This window comes from Falco peregrinus, chromosome 2 (assembly GCF_023634155.1).
Source record: "Falco peregrinus isolate bFalPer1 chromosome 2, bFalPer1.pri, whole genome shotgun sequence".
Lineage (NCBI taxonomy): Eukaryota > Metazoa > Chordata > Aves > Falconiformes > Falconidae > Falco > Falco peregrinus.
In genome coordinates, this window is record NC_073722.1 from 58,499,226 (window position 1) to 58,521,643 (window position 22,418).

At 43.4% G+C, this 22,418-nt stretch overlaps 1 protein-coding gene across 2 annotated transcripts in view; it reads right to left on the reverse strand.

Annotated features, from left to right (window-relative positions):
* Nucleotides 1-16,367, reverse strand: part of LNX1 (ligand of numb-protein X 1) — an 83,098-nt gene extending 66,731 nt beyond the window's left edge. Inside the window, exons 1-2 of one of the 2 annotated variants that reach the window (XM_027779301.2) lie at nucleotides 16,232-16,367; nucleotides 908-1,390 (exon numbers count right to left, since the gene is read on the reverse strand). In XM_027779301.2, coding sequence (XP_027635102.2) covers nucleotides 908-1,272 — 365 coding nt within the window. In that variant the 5' untranslated portion in view covers nucleotides 1,273-1,390; nucleotides 16,232-16,367. The remainder of the gene's footprint in view (nucleotides 1-907; nucleotides 1,391-16,231) is intronic. The other variant, XM_027779302.2, reaches the window with a different exon arrangement.
* Between the last annotated feature and the right edge of the window lie 6,051 nt (nucleotides 16,368-22,418).

Below are 22,418 nucleotides of genomic sequence, written 5' to 3' on the forward strand. Positions count from 1 at the left end.
AACACACACGCAGGAGCACACACCTAGGAACACGACTCATACCTGCAGCCCACAGGGGAAGTCATTCAGATACCAGCCACAAAAAAGCATCTCTTAGACCCCATCTCTCCTTAAAACCAAGGTGCTGTTACCTGGACTATGCCAAAGCATTTGTCTGCCATCAGAAACCACAGCCCAAATGTATCTCTTTACTCTTCTGCCTTCCTTCCAAAAGGCAGAAGACGCAAAACAAAAGCAACAGTACGTGCAAAACAGAGGATCATTCATCATCAGTTCTCTCCTCGCAGAGGAACCAAACTGGTCCCTGAAGGGGTCTTTCCCAGAGCCAGAAGAGAGGGTGTCCTGGCCACCAGAAAAGGTAAGCCTGGAGGGGGAGTCCAGCCAGGGCCTCGCCAAGCTCAGCGGTGCAGTACACTGGGTAAGCGCTCACCTAGAGGAAGGGAGTGCTCAGCTCCAAAGACCAATACCAAACTGGAGTATTTTCTGCTCTACTTCTCATATAGGTCATTTGCGATTCAAAAAAGGATTGAAGAAAAGGCAATTATAAAACCCTTAATGTGCTACTAAAATATTTATGATAGCTCAGCTTCCCAAAACTCACAGATCTCTTTGGATGACCGAATACACACTCCCATTATGCAGCTAACCACAAAGTACCCACCCAGAACTGCTAATGATAGCATGAAGTACCTTGAATGTATTTGATCCTAAAAAAAAGAATGAGATATTGTCACATAAATGGACTAAATTCAGCTCTAAATTAATGATACTGTAGATGTTCATTGGGAGTGAAATCAATGAAACTTTCTTTACATTAACTGTCTATTTTAATCAGCATTTAATTGAAGATATTTTTTCCTTTTCCTAAGAAAAATAGCGAAAAAAAGGTCTATCAACCACAACTTACTGGGTTTGGAAATGTTGTTCGAGGTGACCGCGTTGCATGACCTCTGAGCAGTGTTCTGTGAAAGGGCAGCTAACCATTAGCTTGTCCAGGAGGTTATTCACTAGTATGCTGGACTTCCTGCACGTCTGGAGAATCACAAGCTTGCGGTCCATGGGGCAGAAGTCTTTTTCCACGAGGAAGTTCGTAAGGCAGGCTGTGCAGAAGGTGTGACCACAAAGCGTGTCTAACGGCTGAAGCAAAGGTTGCAGGCAAATGTGGCATATCAGATCATCATCTACTTCTTCGGTGTAGCTGTACAAGTGGTTTTCTTCTGGTAAATGCGCTTGGCCACAGGTGACACAGAGTGGCGGGGAGCTATCCTCCATTTCTTCTTCTTTCTGGCTTGTAATCAGAATTGATGCAATTCAAAAGAGGGCAGACGGGAATACCCAGCCTGTTCTCTATTCATGAGAGCCACAGCAGGGCTTGTGTATACCATCAGGTCTGCGGGGAAAAAAGCCAAAGGGTTATGATCTGGATTGTTTTATCTTATCATACTTACAGTGTGTACCCAGATATGAAGCACTCTAGCAGGTATTAGGGAAGAATTGCACCTTTGGGGTGGGAGTGCAGAAAGAAAGGGGCAGAAAAAGGGGTTAACTCCAGGGTTTTTTCTCTTAAATCTAGCTTCATTTACACAATTACACTCGTTGTAAAGAAAGCTATGAAATAGGGAGAACTACTACACACATTTAACGGTTGAAACCCTTAAATTAGCACATAATTTCAGTTCCGGTCAGCTGATTTTATGGTCACATTACTTCTGCTGGGAAAGCAGCATCATGTGTAGGCAAACATTGCCAGACTGTGTGCAGAAATATAGGTAAGAATAATGGTTACTGCGCAAGCTGCCTGCTCAGCACAGCAAGGGCAAGAAGCCACTTCACCTAACACACACAAGCATACAGACACTGTACACACCGCCAGCGGGAGGACAATTGGGTCATGAGGATTTAGAGCCTGGGACCATCTAGACTGTCCTTGTTCCACAGCAGCAATGGACTCTGCATTCCAAGCCTGTACGCTTGTACCGCCACGGCACTGCTCTGGATGCCTCAAGTCAAGCAGTTATAACCATCTGCACCATCATAAACCAGTTCAAAACTTCATTTTACTTCCCAAAGCACTAAATACCTCACGTGCCGAAGTGAAGTCCACAACACAATGCCAAGTACTGTATCACTCAAAATTAGGCCTATTCCCTTCATAATTTTTTATTACAGAACCTCAGTATGGCCCAAAACTACAGATCCAATTAGCTCTGGCCAGAGCACCTGCCTGCTGGTATAACTGTGTGGGTGGCAGCAAAACTGGAGAGTAATTTGTAGTTTTTACTTGATGTACCCTGACTGCTCATTGGACTACTTATGTCTCATTACATCTATGTTTATTTTGATATACCGCTTTGGAAATAAACATGAAAATATAAAATATGCAATGGCCTAATTACTACTTTTGCTTGAAAATGTAAATCTTACTTGCTGTTCTGCTGTAAGACTGTACCTTTCCTTCCAGCTTGACTTAATTTGCTGAGACAATGTGTCAGCCTCAGACACCCATGTTTGAGGGCAAATGAGGGAAAGAATAAGAAAAAAATATCTGACTATGACAGAGCACGTTTTCATATGAAATAAAACCTAATTTTTATGCAAAGCTCATAGGCTTTAAACCTGAGAAATTAAACTTTACCGTGGCAGGGTTTTTCTGGCATAAAGGTAAAATGATAGCCCCGTTAACTCTAACCAGATGCTTAAATGTCAGACATTCACTTTAATGCTTTGCTAGATCCTATTCTTATGTAGCAATTATGCTAAGTGGCTGTATAATAATATTTTTTGCTTGCAAGACTAAATTCTGCATAAGCTCCATCTCATGATTAGCAGTAGCTTCATTTGAATTAAAATCATCGCCTACTAGAATTCTTGCAAATATTTAAACTACTTTATACTGTGGCAAATATTTCCTTTTGTAAAAATATTTACCAGAGCTTTATGAACAGCTCTTTGTGAAGAAATGAACATCTTTCTACAGTGCAGAAAAGAACTCTACCTGCTATCTTAATACAGGAATCAAACCCAGTGTTACTCGGTTCTACTAAAGTGACATACAGCAAAATGAAATGAGAAAAGATGATCCTGAGGCTGAGGTGGGAACTGTTCGGGCACTGCAAGTGGCTCCTGGTAGGTAGCTCTTAGCCAGCTTCTCGATGAAGTACGGTGGCTGCGAGCTGGTATGTTATCTACCAGTTGCTGTCTTTTGCAGAGGGAGAGGGAGAGCATTTAACTGATCTCCACATCCCTCACTCATCGAGAGTCAAGAGGGCAGCTTGCAAGAATGGCAATAAACAGCTTGGGAATTTGTGGGATTGTGGCTTCAAAAATAGCCATTAAATGTATTAGAAATCAATAAAGCACAACAGAAATAGCATTGCTTTAGAAACTTTGTTTTTTCCTACATTTTTAAATGCAGCTGGGGCAATCAGGGAAGCTGGCAATATCATGCTGTTTCTCCACTGTCCTGCCATGTCCTTCTGTACCAGCACACACCAGTAGACCCATGTGAGTGCACAGGGAGAGCCAACTCCAACATTTTGTTGCCTCATGGATGTTCTCAAGGACAGAAATTCTTGCTTCCTGCTGGCAGGAGACAACACATGGCTTCCATCAGTGAACCTGTTGAAAGCCGGACCCAAAGCCCTGCTCTGAGACAGGAACAGGAGCACAGGCATCTGTAAGGGCCCCTCCCAGCCTCATGTCCCACCCCTGGAAGTACCACTCCTCTGCTCCCACCTGTACAACACATCAACTCCCCTGATAAAAATTAAGGTACAACTGGAAATAGTGCTACAGCTCCAAAGTAGCTACAAGTATTTCTGCAATGACAACAGAGAAAGAGAGGTGTTGCTGCCCTAAGGCCACGCTGTGCTGCAGCAAAAATTACGAGAGAAGACCCAGCAGACACAAAGCCAGACTGTCGTGGCCACATTATGGATAATCTTTATGAACCTGAGATGATACTAATGCATTGCTAGTGAAAAAGTGCAGATGCGGGGCACTCTACCTAATTTTACAATGCTTACATAAATTACAAATACTTGCTACAGCACAAGGAAACAAAAACATCCATGTTAATTAGTAACAGACATTGAACTTTTAGAAGGACTTAATTCAAGTCCTAGTGCCTCTATTACTTAGAAAATTTAGACTAGATAATGAAATAAATTGGGGGTGGGGGGTGGGATGGACAGGGAATCTATCAGCCTCTTCTGGCTAATCTGGTCCATGTTCATCCACGATGAACCTTCTCAAATTGCTGGACATATCAGGCAATGAAACGATCGCTGCCTGTCTTTGGGAGGTGATTATACCACCAAAGGAGTTAGCGTGGAGTGTGTGCAGTGGAGTTGTCACACACATTCAGAGGCAGACACTGCGTGCAACGTTTGCAGCCATTTGTATTTATGACATTTATGTGCTGCCATAAAAAGCTACATGATTAGTTTCATGTCCTTTTAGGAAGCTTAAAGCCTCGGATCCTCTTGAACAATGTAGAAGAGAGGCAGAGGGGGATTTAAAATTGAGCTGCTGATCACCAGAGCATATTTCTACTTCTTCTATTAACAATGAATAATAAAATACACTTTGAACAAAGAACCCTGTACAGGTAGATGGTAAACCACTGCTGATTGAAAAAAGGCAATTATTACCCAGCCGAATGGCTCTTCTTCAAGGCCCGTGCTTGAGGGAGAAGGGAAGGGAGTGGGGAAGAATCCTACTTCCATTTGCAGTCAGTGTCAACAGCTCTGGCAACCTCAGCAAGGCAAGGATGTCACCTTGGCAGCCTCACAGCTGGCTTACACCAAGAGCTGTATTGACAGGAACCGGCTGCTGCATGGATGATTGGCAGGAGGAGCCGTTAGAGGTGGTGGTGGTGCCATAGCACAAGAAGACAACACCAGCCTTTGCTGCTGTGCAAGAAGTTTTCAACAACTCAGGTCCCAGATTTAGCATAATTGTACAGTGCCTAGCACAGCTTGGCTTAGATAAATAAAATTAAATACAGATTTGTAGGAATCTCACAGTGTTGTGACACTGCAGTAAATCAAGCTCCAGTCCAAGACAGAAACCTGAAGCACAGGAATATGGTGCAAAAGGTGAAGGAAGAACACTGTGGACCTAGATATCCACATTGCCAAGCTTTCAGCCACAAGCTGGAATGAGAATGGTCACATCAGGGCACGAAACAACCCTCAGGGCTGTGACCACAGTGAAAGCCAGTATCATGGTAGCACAATTTTAAAAGAAGTTACCCGACAGACTGCACCGATTTGAAGGAGTCTGCATCTTCACTCCTTAGGAATTTGCAGCCACCGGAGAAGCATTTAAGAGAATAACAAAACAAACCCATACAAAAACCACAGGCAGTAAACAGGTGGAGTAGGTAGAGAGAATGCTTTTCATCTCCTTGCACAGCCAAGTCCCATCCCAATGAAGCATTTAACCAACCTTAAGCTTAAATCCTGACTTACCATCCCAGTTACACTGGCAGCAGTGTAGCAGGAGGAGGGCTTGCTGACAGAGCGGCAAAGCCCCACCGCCTTCGCCCAGCCACACTGTCAAATATTAACCCAGCAGTCTGGGAGGCTACACTTGGAAGTAGTGTGGCACAGAATGGAAGAAGCTTCAGGCAGCAAAAAATGAGTAACTGAGGCTGAAAGAGAAAGAATTAAGTGATGAAAGATAGTGAGGAAGCGGCTAACAGGAAGGGGAAAATAGATGCCTAAAGGCCAGAGAAACAGTGACACGGAGCCTGGGAGGACAGCAATTGGCTAAAATCACAAATTGTTAAGGACAAGCCAGTGAACAGTGTCATTGGAAAACAGATGAGTGACACAGATAAACTGCAAAACAAGTAGGGGTTTTGCTCTGTAGCTCCAGTAGCTCTGAAGTAGCATGGCTTGGGGATAATGAAATCCTCAGTCAAGGGAAAGGGTGGCCAGCATGTGAAGGGGAAATGGATTCTCAACAGTACAGTAAGATCGCCAAATATTAGCTGGTTTTGTTTTATATTTGGTTTGGGTTTCTCTCTGTGTATTTAAGTAACACATTTTATTAATGTTTTATTTTTGAACTCTAAGCGTGGGCATAACAAATCCTATATCTGGTGATTAAAAAGGGGATGCCTTTTCATGCTCTGTTTCTCTGCTGCACAACGCCGTAGGAGGCAGCAACACTACTGACAGCGCTGTCGTGCTCCTCTTAGCTGGACTGTGATAACGAAGTTGTGCTACTTTCTTCCTCCAGCCCCTGCATGGGCTGTTATCTCCTGCAAATGCACATCTCTACATGAGCCACCGCCATCCTTTTACAGGGTTCGGCATGGCACTGTATGGCCAAAGGGACCGGTCTGCATGTTAGGAAACTGCTCGGTGACAGCAGCATCGCCAGCTGCCAAATTGAAGCTCCTTATTCTTCCAGAGATGCTTTTACCTGGCCTTCCTTTCACCACATGAGCGGTGAACATGCTGTAGCCAACATCTGCCTTCCTTGATACTCAACTTGTGTTACTGAGACCCTGGAGATTGCTGTCTTGATTGTTAAAAAATACCCACATAAAATTGCTAGGAGCCTCGGCACCTTCCACAGTCACAGAATTCACTCTTTAAGAAGCCTCAGCCCAGATGCCAGTGGCTAGCCGCGGGCAGGTCGGGAGACATGGGCATTGTCCCCATCTAGTGGCTCGCCCACACCGGGGAGAAGAGTGGAGCAGAGGTCCCTCCCTCACTCAAGCAGCTGCACAAACCCCTCAGGTTATACAGGATTAGGTGTGATTATACTCAGGGGAGCATAGCCCTTACTACTCCTGTGAGAATCCAGGTTACAAGACTACCTATTTCATATTCAGGGTTTTATATCAAGGCACCGGGTTGAATGCTTATACAAAACTATTTGCCATTAGTTAGAGAAATTTTAATGCTGTTTTAATTTATTTTTTTTTTTTATCCAGCTGTCTTAACTGGCGGCAGGCCTCTCGGCTTTCCCATTACTGTGTTTTGTACCATTAACTACTTCTCTCCAACTGAAAATTTTATAGATTACACTGACTTTACTGTTCAAGGTAGTACTTATTTTGGAGGCCACTGGGCAAGCCTGTTTGTTTCAGAATACCAGACAACAGTTGTGGAAAACATTAGAGAGTGACCCATACTCCAATAATACATATTATAGAGTATTTCACATCCAAAAAATGGTGAGTCATGTTCCAAAGATCTGGTTTAAAAATATCATATAATAATTTGCACCAACCTTGGCATAGCTGCACTAAAGGCCAAAGAACTGAGTCAGCCTACCCATACTAGAAACTTTGTTCAAAGGAAGGTTATAAAACACTAAGATGCCTAAAACCCTATCATCACACCTTAGGACCAGCATTTGTCCTATGTATATCTTTCTCTTTTTTTCCCCTCCCCCCCCCTTATTTTTAAATCTGTTCTACCTATAGAAAAGTCACAACATTTTATTTCTGTCTGAGGTGTAATCAGTAGTAGACTCTCCAACGGAGATTTGTTACGGGCAGACGTGTGAGGTATACCTGCTGGTAAAAAGTCAGTAGCTGGAGAGGAGCTGGGGATCCCAGAGACACCGATACAGCAGACAAGAATTCAGCTTGACTTTTAAGGTTATAGGAAAAACTGTTAGAACTAACTCTTAGAGGACAATAATTGTATTTAAAGGTTCAGCACATCAGACAGACAGAAAGTCTCTGAGACAACAAACAGGAGCTCAAAAACCTCTCTGCTGCCTGGCTTCAGCTTTAAGACAGCTGGTTTTTCAAAGCTGTTATTATTAGTCAAAAAGTCCTTCTCAGAGCTTATAACAATCTAAGCGCTTTGCAGAGCCTTTAGTGATGAAAGGCATTTCCAGCTGAATAGAAAAATCCAACAGTACAGTACAGTAGGTGAATAACCCCAACTTTTTAAGTTGTAGCTCAAGCTGTGAAACCTAGCAGAAATGTCATACTGTGCCTGCGTGCACAATAACTTCAAAAACCAGAACCAGATTGTTTGAAAAAAACATTTTTCTCTGTGGCTCATGCTGGAATTTACAGAATAAACCAATGTTGGAAAAATTTTTTTGTTGTGGAATTATGTATCTGAAACGTCTGTTAGGAATGTATGGAAATATATTCCGCTTTTTCGTCTGTGTCTCTCTCACACGCCCACGCAAACCTGAATTGCTCTTTCTGGTGATTTCATGGATACAAAACTTTACTCAGCATGCTAAAATGAAAAAATTCCACCCAGAAGTAATTTGAGACTATTAGGAACAGCTGGACAAGATTGAGGTGAAGAGAAGATCTGAATAAGAGAATGTGTATCCGCCGGTTAACTTACCCACATCACAAGGAACACATCCTATGAATGAACTCACCTTAGCAGAAGGCAGTATTTCTGAAAAGACTTGTTGCTGGCATGCCTCTAGTTGTCAAATACTATGCTGGCTGAGGTAATAATTTCCATTTCTTGTTTTTTTCAAAGTTCAGTAAACTCAGACTTGGACCGACAGCTTATGCCAGAACTACAAGCTGACTCCAAGTGCGAAGACGAGTTGTAGCAAAATGGGCAGGCTGCGAGTAACTGCTTCCCAAAGGCACACAGTCTACCTGCTCAAAGGAAGTCAATCATGTGGCCGAAGCAAGGCTCTTGAGCAATTATGATTGACTCCTAAAGGGCTTCCTAAACGTGTGCTCATCCTAATTGACATAATAAATGCCATCGACGTTTCACATACTAAATTATAAAATTGCATGGCGAGTTATGTAACGAAAGGTGCATTACCACTCTGATTTGGCTGATTGCTCCGGCTGGCTTTGGCAAGGCTGGCAGCCTCACAAATACCACAAGCTTGCTTTCAGCCATTTGACCAAATGACAAAACTGTTTGTGTGTGGCTGGACAGCCACGTGCCCCAGCTGCCTTTCAAGATGCTGGTGGCTAGGAATAGGTACAACAGTCCATGCAAACTGCATGAGGGAGTGCATCCCCAGTCCTTGCTCCAGGTGCGCCTGGTGTGTCTCTGCAATGGGGAATGCCTGTCTGCCAATCCTCCTCTTGTGTTTCAGAGCAAGGAAACATGGGCCTGCAGACCACTGTGGAGTTATGGGATGTTCCAGCGAGCTGGCCCTCAATCCAGACAGCCTAGCCCCCAGGCACATATGGTCCCACAGTGGGTACACCGGAACAGTGAGACATTACACAAAAACCTTGCTGCAACAGAGTAAAGTGCAAAACCTGGGAAAAAAAGCATTTGCTTTAAAGTAAATAAAATAAATCAAATAAAATGCTCTGCACCTTCAACGTGAATTTGGTTCCTCATATTAACTCCATGACACTGCTTCTACCCTGTTTCCTGAAGAAACAGGACAGTATGGTGCTTTTTTTTTCTCTCTCTGATCTTTTTGTTCACCCCTGCTCTATTGCTCCCCAGTACCTTTTGGATCCATTTTTCAGTTTCAGTCCACTCTAACAGAATGGCACAAGCCTCCACATATATTAAATTACCACAATTACCATGATAATAGGTGCCTGGGTAAGAGAGAGAAAAAAATTAATGTTCCCACAAAAGGTGAGGCTGCAGGCTGAACCCAAGCCATACTGCACATCAGCAAAGACAGGCAGGAAAAAGGAACTATGCATAGCCAGCCCTCAAGAAAAACTAATGCTGGAGCTACACCATATTAGACAAAGCCACAGAGAAATAGTATTCACTAATTCTGCCCACTGAATCCCAATATGTAATCCAAAAAGCTTGTTCTCCTTCCCTTCCCCACATACAGCTTCCATGCCTTACCACACGCAGCAGGACAGGCACTGAGATGGCCCGTACCATCAACAGAGGTACTTCCCTGAACAAAAAGGTTTATCCCTAGGCATGTCCCTTCCTTTCTGATTTCCTAATGAGTGGATGCAACTTCTTACCACGTTCCCAAGGTCAAATGTACCCAGCCTCTTTAAGAAGAGCAAGATACCCCTTCCTCCACCATGCATTGTTCAGCTACTCTCCGAGGTGGCCTAGCAGAAAGAGCATAGCAAAAGTCCCCATGACCCTGGTCCGTCAGGTGAAAAAATGACCCTCAATGTGACGACAAGCGTGCTGCCAGTATGCAAAGGTAAGGGCCTGTGGGGTACTAGTGAGCAGGGAAAAGGGGTTGATCATACTTGGGGTAGATGTAAGGCATGGATGGATGGTGGCACCCTGGCTGCCAGTGGTGCTCATTTAGTCTCAGAGAAGACTTTCTCGTCCCAGTTAAAAAGTTTTGCTCACCATGCTTTGAAGACTGTGTCCTCAGACAGCAGGTAAGTACCCTTGTTGACTTCCTGATCTGTGGAACTAAGAACATTTACCAAAAAAACCCCAACCAAACCCACCACAGCACCCTCTAATATGCTTTAAAGTAGCTTTTATCTCTTTTGTGGCACAAACTCTGTTGTGGTTTTGCAGGATGACATTTACTTTAATAATGATGAAGAATGGCCTGGCCAACTCACTTGCAGCTTTGTGACAGGCGAGTGGCTCAGCCAGCGCAAATGCATCCTGAGAGCACCTCTTACACCCCCGTTAGATGTTTGCTCTGCACAAACAATGCAACACAAAACCACTGCAAGAGCTACATCTGCATGAACAACCTGGCATGCATGCAGGCCACGTGTCCTCTGTGCGGGCCTGCCCTACTTTAAAATAACGACACAATAGGCAGAGCGAAATGCATGGGAATCTGAAAATCTTAATTTAATACAGCTTCACAGTAAGTCTTAATCTCTCTTTGCAATCCTTTCCCAGGGCCCCAAGTGGGTCAGCAGGGCAGGCAGGCGATGCTACCTCTCTGTCTCCTCAGTGCCAGGGGAGGGAAGAGCTGCTGAAGAGGGAACAAAAGGGCAAGGGCAAAAGAACCATGGGGGACTTCTCCCCCAGCGGACATTAAAACCTTACACTTCACCTTGCCCTCCCACAGCCACGGTGCCTGCCACCCCCGGACCACATAGCATCTTCTCACATGTGACCACGAGATAAAATTTAATAACTACAAAGTGCAGAACATGTGATGGATAACCCTGCTAATAACACATAATAAAGTAAGCCGTGCTTTAATTACACTGTGCCTTTACAACTGCTCCTCTGATCCAGGAGTCTCTTTAATGCTTGACAAACTACTTAATGAGTTCTCACAACACCCTGTGGGGACCTTTTTTAGGAGCAGCCTGCAGCTTGGTTAGGTGGGCAGGGCGAGGGGCAGCTGGCTGCTCCCATGCCATGGGGCTGGGCTCCCGTGATGCCAATGCCCAGCCTTCATCACAAGAGTCCTGGTGCAGCTGTGTGGCCACAGAGACACTCTCAGACCTGATCTGAGGGAAAGCCCTCACAAACTCTTAACTTCTAGGTCTGCGTCCTCTGCTTTAGAAACATCTACCCACAGAGGGACAGCAGCAACTTACAGCAGCTAGCTCACCAGTTTGACTTGCCTAAGCAGTAGCAGCAAATGCTTTAGGTAAAACCTCTGGTCCATTGCACCCAATGGCAAAAGTAAGTAGATTCAATGGAGCAAAGATTTAATCACCTGTATCTCAATTCTACTTATAGTTCTCCAGTACTATAATTTATATATAATTATTACTAGACACAATTATAGATATAATCTAATTATAAAAGTTATTATGATTAAAATCTCTAATTTAAGTTATAGGTCTCTAAATGTCTATAACTTACATTACATCTGTATCTTACTGTTTCTTCCTCCTGCCACTTGGATCCACAAGAATCAACTGAATAAACACGTTCTAATCAGAAAAAGCAGTCCCTCTTGAAGAACTCCACGAAACAGTGACACTCTGCTCTTTAAAATAACGCAATCAAAAAGCATTCCCTGCCACCCCGTCCCAGGGTGACAGCTGCTGGGCCCTAGTCCCATTCAGGAACCTGGAAAAAGGAGGACACAAGCCCGGGCAGGGTAGTCAACAAGTAAATTTCAGCATTTTAGGAGTGTGGTAGAGCCCAGAGGCAGCCCCCTAAATAATGGGTAGACACACAATATGCAGCTGGAAACAGAAATTTCAGGGGACAAGGGGAAGAAGTTTGGATGATCTTGCAGGCATTTTGCAATGCTGCGTGCTGAATTTCACATTTAAGGAAAATGCACTGTTTGAAAGAGGGAAACATATCACACACTGGAGAGGCTGAATCCAGCAGCCCAACTACCATGGTCTGGCTACTGGTTTTCTGCTGTTAAGGTTGGTTACTTTTCGGGTCTTGAACAGAGAGCATACTGTCTTTCATGCAGTTATCTCTTTTATGAAGTAGTGCTGACAGTGCCCATTTATGTCTGGTGATAGTCATTATTTCTCATTTGGGAGTGAGCTCTATGCTAGAGCTTATAACTGACTTCCAAATGGAAAGGACTGGAGAAACATGGGAGTATTCGACCAGGACTGGAAGCAGCTCTCTAGCTAAAGCTGTGAAACAGTTTCTGTTCCAGGGCATATTTTTGTAGCAGGATAATGACTAAGATCCCTGTCCGACAAGTGTCTCAGCAAATACATTTTGTTTATTATAGTGACCAAGCCCTCAGCTACCAAAACACATCCTCTAGAGCCTGGTTCTGCCCTCATCTACTCAGTGCTGGGAAACAACATCCCTGAGGATGGTACTACTCACTGGATTTGATTCATCACTGCTTTAATTGGGGCTTTGTGGGAACTCCCGGATAAAGTCCACTGCTAATTAACATGTGTGTGCTGCTGAAGGCCTTGTAACATTCTCCTTAAAATGAAGAGGCTTACTAAGGTTTTGTCAGTCAGGACACGCGAGTGACACCAGCCTGGGAAAGATAGCTAAGTCAGTGGCTGGATTAATATCTGCTTCCAGAACCTGTTCGTGGGTGTGGAGACCAATTGTTTGCTGCTTAATCCCATGATGAGAAACCAATTAGGAATTACGTGCTCAAACTGTTCCTGCTTCCTGCATCCTTCCATGCTGTCAGATGTGATCTGTTGCATGCAGGCAGGCAAAGGGATTTTTTAATTCTTTGAAATTCCTTCTACAAGCTATAGCTATTTCAGTGCCTCAGACTCTTTTTGACTGGATCTAAACTGCTGTACTCTTTTGAAATCACAGCAGTATAATCAGTTAACTCCTCAGACTGAAACTACAAAAGCCCAAAGCTATGCTACAGGATACTTTCCAGCACCAAGATCTACTTGCAAAATCCTGTGTGAACAAATACTGATAAATATATGGCATAAAGAGCTACAAACAAAAATCAGCTTTGAAGGAGAACAGCAAACAAAGTAACAGCATCACCTATTATTTTTAACATCAGCATCTCAACAGTAGCTATACCACATAGCTGCAAGGCACAGAAAGCAAAAGACTAGGGCAAAAAGTGAACTAGAATTATATCCTAAATACAATAAGAATTTACCTGCTTTCAAACAAGCCACTTTCTGAAAAGATGCATGAGAAGTTGCCCTCATGCCTTAATAAGAAATTACTAGCACATGTAAACCATCATTCTATTAAGGCTCTTTGTTTTAGTAAGAAAGTTGCAGGTGTATTAAAGTAAAACTGGAAAACTGAGGCAAGGGTTGCCAGGAGCTGCTAGACCTGCTGGAGGTTTCAGGGTGTTTAGCTCCTTGATTTCCGTGTAAAGGAGTTACTGTTGTTTACTCAGAGGGATGACGACAGTACGCAGTTGCAGGCAGTTTTATGCGACAGGAGCTGCCAACTAACTGTTCCCTGAACATTTACCAAAGGTGAAAGTTTCTGCTTCCATGTTGAGTTCTCTCAAATCACATGATTCAGATAATGATCTTTTTTACAGATTCAGCTTGAGCCTTTGGGGATAGCCTCGGGAAGATCAACAGCACCTTTGCACATCCCAGTTCCTAGGAGCAGAAATTCCAGTGGAAGAACAGGACGTGCACTGCAAACCAGTACCAAGTCAGGCAGATTTGCATGATACCAGTGCCTGGCTGTTTTAACCAGAGATGGGCCTCATTTAGCTCCCCAAAAGGCTCTGGCCACGGAGTCCCTCAAAACCAGCTGCAGGCTCCATTTGGTGCCATGGTGAGAGGAGGCAGGCAGGCCAAGCACAGCACCCAGCCGCGCAGGCAGGACTGACAGCTTCAGAAATACTGGACTGCTTCCCTCCAGCAGCCAGTGTGGAGGAGACTGGCTGCGTTTAAAAGCCTTTACTAATTTACCTTCCTGCTGGAAACAGCGTTGCTTGATTTCCTGGTTTGCAGCAAAATGAAGCTAATCTATCATCTCGTCCTGCGTGCAAGATTTATTTGAGTTTTGCAAAAGAAAAGCTATGCTGGGGGAAGACGTCAGTGCTTTCAAACTTCTTCCAAAAGACAATTCAGTTTTTGCTTCTGATGGACAATTGCAACCCAGAGCCAGGAACATTCATTCCTCTTTCCAACTCTGTGCTACAATGAAGTCCTGGTGTAGTTAATGCCCAAACACATGGGCTTGGAACAGCCTTCCAAAAAGCAGAACTCATGTGAATGAAAGGGAGCGCACTTGTACAGGGCCATGAACAAGTAAGAGCAACCAGCAGCAGGAGAGAGAATATTTTCAGGTGGCAAGAGAAAGATAACAAGACAAGCTTCCCCACATTGATTCAATTTATAGTTTTGGAAAATATACATAGGCTCTGAGGTTTTGGGTGGAAGAATATAAAATAGCAACTTAGTAACAGCTTACTCCCTTAAGAGGAATTTTCAGTCTCGGGAAAATAGATAGGAGAATTGAGGATACAACTCCTCAGGAGGCAGCAGCTTTCCAAATATCTGATGGTGAATCCTGGCTTTTATTTACAGATCAGCATTTGTGCTTTTCCATCGACAGCAGGTGATAGACAGTGCTGTTTCAATTAAGTGGTGGATCTGCCTTGATATTTTTCTGCATAAACGTCAACGAGCAAATGAAAAGTGCTTTGGAGGGTGGGATGAACAGGGAACTCTGTTTCTATGGAAGACTGTGGGAAAACAAGTGCCTTGTGTAGTGCTCGGTAAAGTCACCTAAGGTATTTTTGCTTTTCCTGCTGTTGGAGGAACACTTTCTTAGTCATCAGGCACCTGGTGGAAGCATGAAGTAGAAGCCTAATATGCACGCCTTTCCTGTTTTTTATGTTTTTGCTTGGTAGATATCAGAGCAGCTGAGAGCTTGATGCAAGCAGTCCTTCCCTAGTCAATAAATACAGCCCAAAGCATTCTCAGCTTTAAACATTCGGATGGGCCCTGCTGACTTCTGTATTTAGATCTCTTGTCTACCAAGTATATACTTCAATGTGTGAGGACGTCCACGTAACCTCATTGCAGCCCCGGGTTCTGTGTTAGCACGTCCACATATACATGTACACATATGAATAATCAGGCTCATTTGTAGAAAAGAAACTTATGAGAGGTTATGTGTATCCATACATATTCCCAGGTTTGCAACCATTGCATATATCTGTACTGAATTACAAGACCATCTGAGTTAAGAACGGAGTATAAATTTAAGTGGAGGATAACATGAGCTAAAGATAAAAACTAAACCAAGTTCTCTCTGTCTCCTCACCTCAGTTGTAGTTATATGCATAAAATGAAGCTGCAAGATGCAACAGGGGCAAATGTTGCCTCGATTTACCTCCTATGGCTGCAGCGAGACTTTGTGGGTTTTAACTTGGGGGAAGGGAAGAAATGGATTTCCACAGAATTAATAAAACTATGGGCTAAAGCAGCAGCAGTACAAATGGCACCTTTCCACAGATAATCAGTTAGATTTTAACATACTTTCCCGAAGAAATAGACCTTCTTAGCAAAAGGAAGACAGAAAACCAAACATATCTAGCTAATAAACAGGTAATGAACTAAGCATGGCACTTTTCATTACTAGCACGTAGTTTGTATGTAAGTAGTATTTTAACACCGGCTACCAAGAAGCACAGCAACCTACAGGTACGTTATATGGCTTTCTCTGTGAGATTATGAAAATAATCCCTGCATTAGATTATGGGGAGACTGAACCACTAATGACAGACCCAGTAAGTATTTATCTCTGCCTTACTGTGAGGCACTCCTGAGCGTGCAGGCTGAGGTTGGCACCCACTCCCTTCTGCTGCAAACCAGGGCTGGTTTGTTTGCCAGAGCATTTTCTTCCACCTTTGGTCCTCTGGAACAACTCATGCCCAACTGAAGGGTGAAAGCGGGAATAGCACAAACAACGATACAAATCTTTAAACTCACATGTCTGGCTTTACCGTGTCTCTCATCCGCTGCTGGCGGAGTCCTGCAGGTGTGAAATCCCCAGGCTTGGGCAGGAGTACCACACTCAGCCTTCAGCCCTGGCTCTGCAGGCGGAGCGCGGCTGGTGGTTGTGTCAGACGAGGAAGCCTATGGTATGACAGAAGGTACAAAGAAAAGCTGAATTGCATAAACCTGAGCAATTTAAGGTTTAGAAAACCACACCCTCCCAGTCATTTCTCCCGCAGGCAGATAAGCGTGTGTAAGCTGCTCAGACTACAGTGTAATTTGAAGCTTTTACTTTTCTTTCTGGCATATATCAAAGTTCCTTTTCAGTTTGGCTCTTCCTTGCATTTCTTTGCTTCTTTCAGCCTTGCAATCAACATGATTCTAATTTAATGAAGCAGACCATCTTAAAAATTGCTTAAAGACGAAAGATTCGCGTTGGCTTTCCCCTGGAAAAGGAACATAAGGCCTGCAAGCCTGGGTCCATGCCTTGGAAACTGGATCTTCACTTTGTTCCTGCACACTTGAAGTGAGTGGTGAAGACTTGAACCATGTAAGAGCAATTTGTAAACTCTGGAATCAGTTGGCTGAAAATACAGGCTTGGTTAACTTTTTGAACATCGTAAAATAAAGACTGCCTTGAACCATCTTATCCATTAATTTTCAGTTTTAAAAGTAGCCAGGAAAGGGGTAGGTTCTTGTACTGCAGATAAGGTGGTGTACTGCTGCACTGTAATGCAACAGCTGAGTGTGAATGCCAATTATGAAAGCAGCGGCTGCAAAAAAGATCTTTTTTTAAAAATATATTTTCAATGGAGGAAAGAAACCCTGATCCTCCAGCTCCCAGAATCACTAATAAATACAATTACTTCAGCTGTCATAAGCATTTGCTCCTAAAGGAGGAAGCGTTATTCAGGAAGCAAGTCAGCTTCGGAGATGGACTCGAAGCAAGCAGCTGCAGTACCTGCAGGTGGAAGGAAATCCCCAGCCTCTGATATAAACACCTATGGCTACCAGGTCTTGACCTCCAGTTCATTCGTATGCAAATTTCTTGCCCTTCAAACGTTTTAAAAGCATACTTGCTACTTGTGATTATAAAATCCCTTGTTAAATATTTATTTTAAGAAATCATCAAGAGCCCTGTCAAGTCCTACCAGCAAGCGTGGCAGCCAAGCCCTTAGCTTGATGGAGGTTTGTTTGCAGTGGTATTTGCCTTTCCTGCCCTGACAGCACAGCACCTCTGCTCCAAGGTGCTTGAGGAAACCTGGGATGGGTCCCTGCTCAGCCAGCCTGCTGGTGTTCGGTGCATGGTTGCCCAAAACCCAGGTGTGTGCCAGCAATGCCGTGCTGAAGCTGGGGCACTGTGCAGTGCTGAAGTGCTGCTGCTTTTTGCCTGGAATGGGTGCAATATGGAGAGACACAGCCCACACAGGACCAGATGTCCACGGCAGTCACAAGGCCAGATATGCAAGCTTCATGCGTCAGCTGCCTGCAAAATTGAACTATGCATATGCAATGTACTTTTAAAATCATGCTTAAGCTACAGAAGCTTAAACATTAGCAAATTCATCCCCACAGAGCAAAGAGTGTGTTTAAATCCTTCCTTGCATGGGAGGTCTCTCCGAGGCTGATTGCCCTAGATCAGAGAGCCCAAAGCCCTGCTGTCACAGGTGACCACATCAGACACTCAGTTACAGTCTTATTTTCTATTTTAGAAACTAGCCAAGTTTTTACCTCCTCCCACTGCCAAGAGGCTTTTCTAAGTTTCCAGACCAAGGGCCAGTTAAAATTCATTTGTTCTCATGCTAATGTTACTGGATTGTTTAAATAGCCTTTCCCATCTCATGACATGTTTTCCTATTTTTCTTCCCACTCAAGCTCTCTTAAGACGTTGCTCAGAAGAAAGGCTCTCCCCTCTCCTGCTCACACAAACAGCACTCTTGGGCACTCATTCGTGTCCAAATTCTTCACTCTGGAATATGGCATTAATACTTCCTTACTCATACCAGGCAAATTATTTCCCCAGAAGTTATTTATTGGCTCTAAACCAAAAAGCTGGTGAGCTGTACCCCTTGATGGAATATCCAATGCTGAATCTGCCTTTCATCTACTGGGGAGGAACACAGAAGAAACTCTGAAGTACAGCCTGTGTACTGCATTATTTACAAATTCCCTCCTTTGCCTGCAGCTGGCTAAAGGCTCTGGCAGATTTTCTTTATCAACAGCACAAAAAAGTGAGAGTATTTTCCTACTATGATTCATTCTTTTGCATTGAAATGACAGCAGCATCTTGTAGATCTGACTGGTGCAATGACACCTGTTTGATAAACTTCAAATTCCCTGGTATCTTCATACATTCAAGGCAAAAAAATTACATATTTAGCTCTGTTTAGTTTTAAAACAGATTTCTACAGTTTGTTTCACCCTATGCAGATACAGGTGTAAGAACAGACCTTTCCAGTTGCAGATATTCCACACTTCACTACTGCTGAAATTATTTCCAGGAGGACAATATGCCATAAACTCTATCGTATTAGACTTACTCATTTACTTATTTCAACTAAATGGTTTCAGCATATATTGCAACCATTGGCAGTACATGCTATGCAAGCTAAGTTAGAAGATAAGTCAAATTATGTGAAATCATAATAATCAAATGTTAGGTGATAATATTGTAATGGATGTCATCTGTGTTGGGTTGAAAAGATCACCATGTCCTGCAAACAGTGGCCCATGCAGCCTTCTCTGAAGCCCTGTGAAGCTGGAGCAGACAAGTTAGGGGGAACGTCAGCTCTTTGCCTGCTGCTGACCCCTATTCCAGCTGTTGGTCCAGGCCAGCCAGCAGACTGCTTGCAAAAAAGGAAACAGAAAACCTGTCTCCTGTGCATGTTACATGCCTGTCCACACAGGTGTGGCAAGGAGCTGAGCTATGCTGCCTCTTTCAAGCACACAAGGAACATCCAGTGCTGCTGAGTATTTCTGTAATACCCTCAAAATGGTAAAATACACCCTTGTCCCTGACCCCACAGATGGATGATAGGACCAGGAGGCGGAGGGCAGGCAGCCCTGGCTGGCACTCTGCCTCAGTGGAGGAGCAGTGAGAAGGAGGAGCCAGGGAAGGAGCATCAAGAGCTGTGTGTCACAGCTCAGGGCGGTGGGGACAGACCAGCCAGGAGGAGATGGAATCCCCTGGGACGAAACTGTCTGCCCTGACCTCTGTGATGGCAGGTCACATCCACTTCTGGCATGGGCATTTGATTCAATGTTCAATGGGATCGCACCAAATATATACCTCAGCTTGTAGAGGCGTACTGGAAAACAGGAACAAATTCTAGGAGGCGAAAAATCAGGTTTAGAAATTACTTCAGAATGAAGGTCAGTGTTTTCATGTCAGTTCCCTCTCCTTGTTTCCTTTTTGCAGAAAATCAGCAATCTGAGCTGGATCACAAAACATAAAAGGAAAGATTGCCAAGCACTTGTACTATGGACTCTCTGGGGATGACTGAGTGCCACAGACAGTCTGCTTGGAAATGAGACTATGGACTCTGCAGTCATTAATCACCAATGTTAAACTAGCAGTTCTGTACAGTGTGACAGTTTAAATAGGATGTTGACTTCCAAAGTTGACCTACTTGGTGCAATCTACAGACAGCAAGGGTCTTACACAGCGTATGTTACTCTAGGAAGCCGTGTTTCATTTCTCATAAAAATTTACTGTATCTTCTGTATCCTGCACCTCTACATTTTCTAGCAGACTCCCAAGAAGGAGAACAGGAGCATAATGAAGAAGTTAACATAATGGGATTAAAATAATCTCTTGTCCTCAGTTAATAAAACAATAATAGTAGCAGAATGACAACTACTATTTTCTGAAGTGGACACCTTTCATGGGCTGAGACGGCACAGAATTAAATATGGACCTACTGGGGGAAAAAAACCCCACCAAAACAGCAACTTGAGCCATACCAGCAACAAAAATCATCCCACCAAAGAGCTCACAGGGCATGTCTCAGGAAGGGCTATGACTTGAAAAGCCTGCAGGCCCAGCTGTACAATGTCAAGTGAAGCTCAGGGTCCTTCCACCTCCTCCAGAAAAATCTGTGAACATATGAGCTCTACATACATTAGCAAAACAAACATTCAAGTGGCCAAATAATTCTGGCTGTTGGGAGAGGATAATATTACAGATAGTCAGGCTCTATATGTTTTCCCTTGGGAGAAATTATCAAAGTTAAAAGATTAATCTGGGCTCTGAGCACATTCATTAGTTAAATTGCAAAGCAAGCCCATTATATAACCAACCCCAGGACATTCAACCTCAGGAATTTATCTTGTCACGATTCACAATATGGGAGCATTTCTAACCAAGGTAATATGAATACCTTCTGTGGGATGGAAGCTCTCTGATCCATTAGAAACATCAATCAAAATCCTTTGCTTTACCCCAACTTCCAGATTACCTATGCCCTTTTTGAAGAATACATTTGTGTAGTACCTGCCAGAGGTCCCCCCAGCATGGAGGGAGGGATTGAGGAAACCTGGGTTCACTCTTTAGAAGTGGGAAAACCAAGGCACAGAAATTAAGTGACTTGCTCCTAATTACCAAGGAGGTCACTGGCATAAAGGGCATCTCACTAATTCTTCCATACTTTGTTATACACAGTTAAAAGTATTGTTTAAGGTGAAGTAAATGTCTGTACTAAAAGCATATACAAATACATAGTGTGTGCAGTCTGTCCTTAAATTAACTTTCATAGCCAGGTTTATATCCTGGGAGCAGTTCATAAAGCTCAAGATTAGAAGACAGAAGGAGGTTGTCTTGCCTGTCACAGTCTGCCATGTGCCCTTTATGGACCCCTTTGCCTGGGTTTAGCCCCATCAGGAATCTTTCTAGAAAAGTGTCCCACCCTGGTTTGAAAAACCAAAAGGTGGAGAGTCCACTGGTCTCTTTGATAGCTAGTTCTAGGAATTGATCATTCATATTTGTAGAAACACGTGGATAATTTATTGCTAATTTGATGCTGCTATTCAGGTTGTCATCATCAGTTCATGTCATGTATTTCCTAGCTGGCTGAAAGAACCCTTACCAAGCTGGTATCTGCATCTTACACCACTACCTGTGTTACACTTGTGCTAACACTCCCATATATTTTTCAAGTGGACCAAAAAGACTGTGCTCCAGCTAGGAGGTACATTGCCTAGCCCTTAGGTAAGATTTTTGCTATTCCCTGAATTCCCCTCTACTTTTTAAGTCATCTTTTCAAGTGCTGCCTGCGATGTGATTGATGTTACTGCACATGAGTCTCCCCATACATATACATACTACAAACAGACAAAATCAGACCCTTGCTCCAACTTGACTTCTGCATGTGTACTCGAGGATCACACTAGACATTTTTCCCTGCCATTGGGCTAGGACTATGTTCTGAGGTTGTCTATTAAGATCTCCAAAGTCTTTCCGAAGTCTCTACTTTTTTCTTAAGTGGTCTTCTCTATTTCTGTAGATATGCTACATGCTCCCTGTTTCCAGGTTTGTAGCTATGCATTTGGCTATATTAAAGCATTTTTTGGTCTGAACTCCACTTTTTAGGCAATTCAGATTCCCTTATCTGTAGCACTATGCGTGACCGATCAGGGATCCAATATTTTTCCTGCAAATCAAGAAGTGAACATTAGCAGAAGTGGGACGAGTCCTAATCCGGCACTAGAATCTCACTAGAAATATTCTTTTTAGTGTGATTCTGTATCAACTGCTTCTGATACACCAGTTCTTAGCCACTTGACATACGCTTACTCAAGAATGTAAAATGCTTCATTTTTCATCAAATTATGTTATAATCGAGCTGAACACTTTCATGTTCTATTATGCTTATATAGTTACTTTACTAACCAAGAAGGTAATCTCACGTAAGAAAAGCAAGCCAAGCTTACCTGACAAGACCGTGTTCAATGAAAATACCATTGGCTGCCATTAATAATATTCCTGTTCTGTATCAATTCCCATATCAGCTTCTCTATTAATTTACTGGAAGTGAGTTCAGGCTAGCTGCCCTGCTATTATCAGAATTATCCTGTTTGTGCCATTAGGACATTGGCAAAAAAATAAGCACGCTTTCAGTCTTGGCAAATTTCTCCAGTATCCCCAAATTTATTAAAAGTTCACATCAGTGGGCCAGAAAATTTC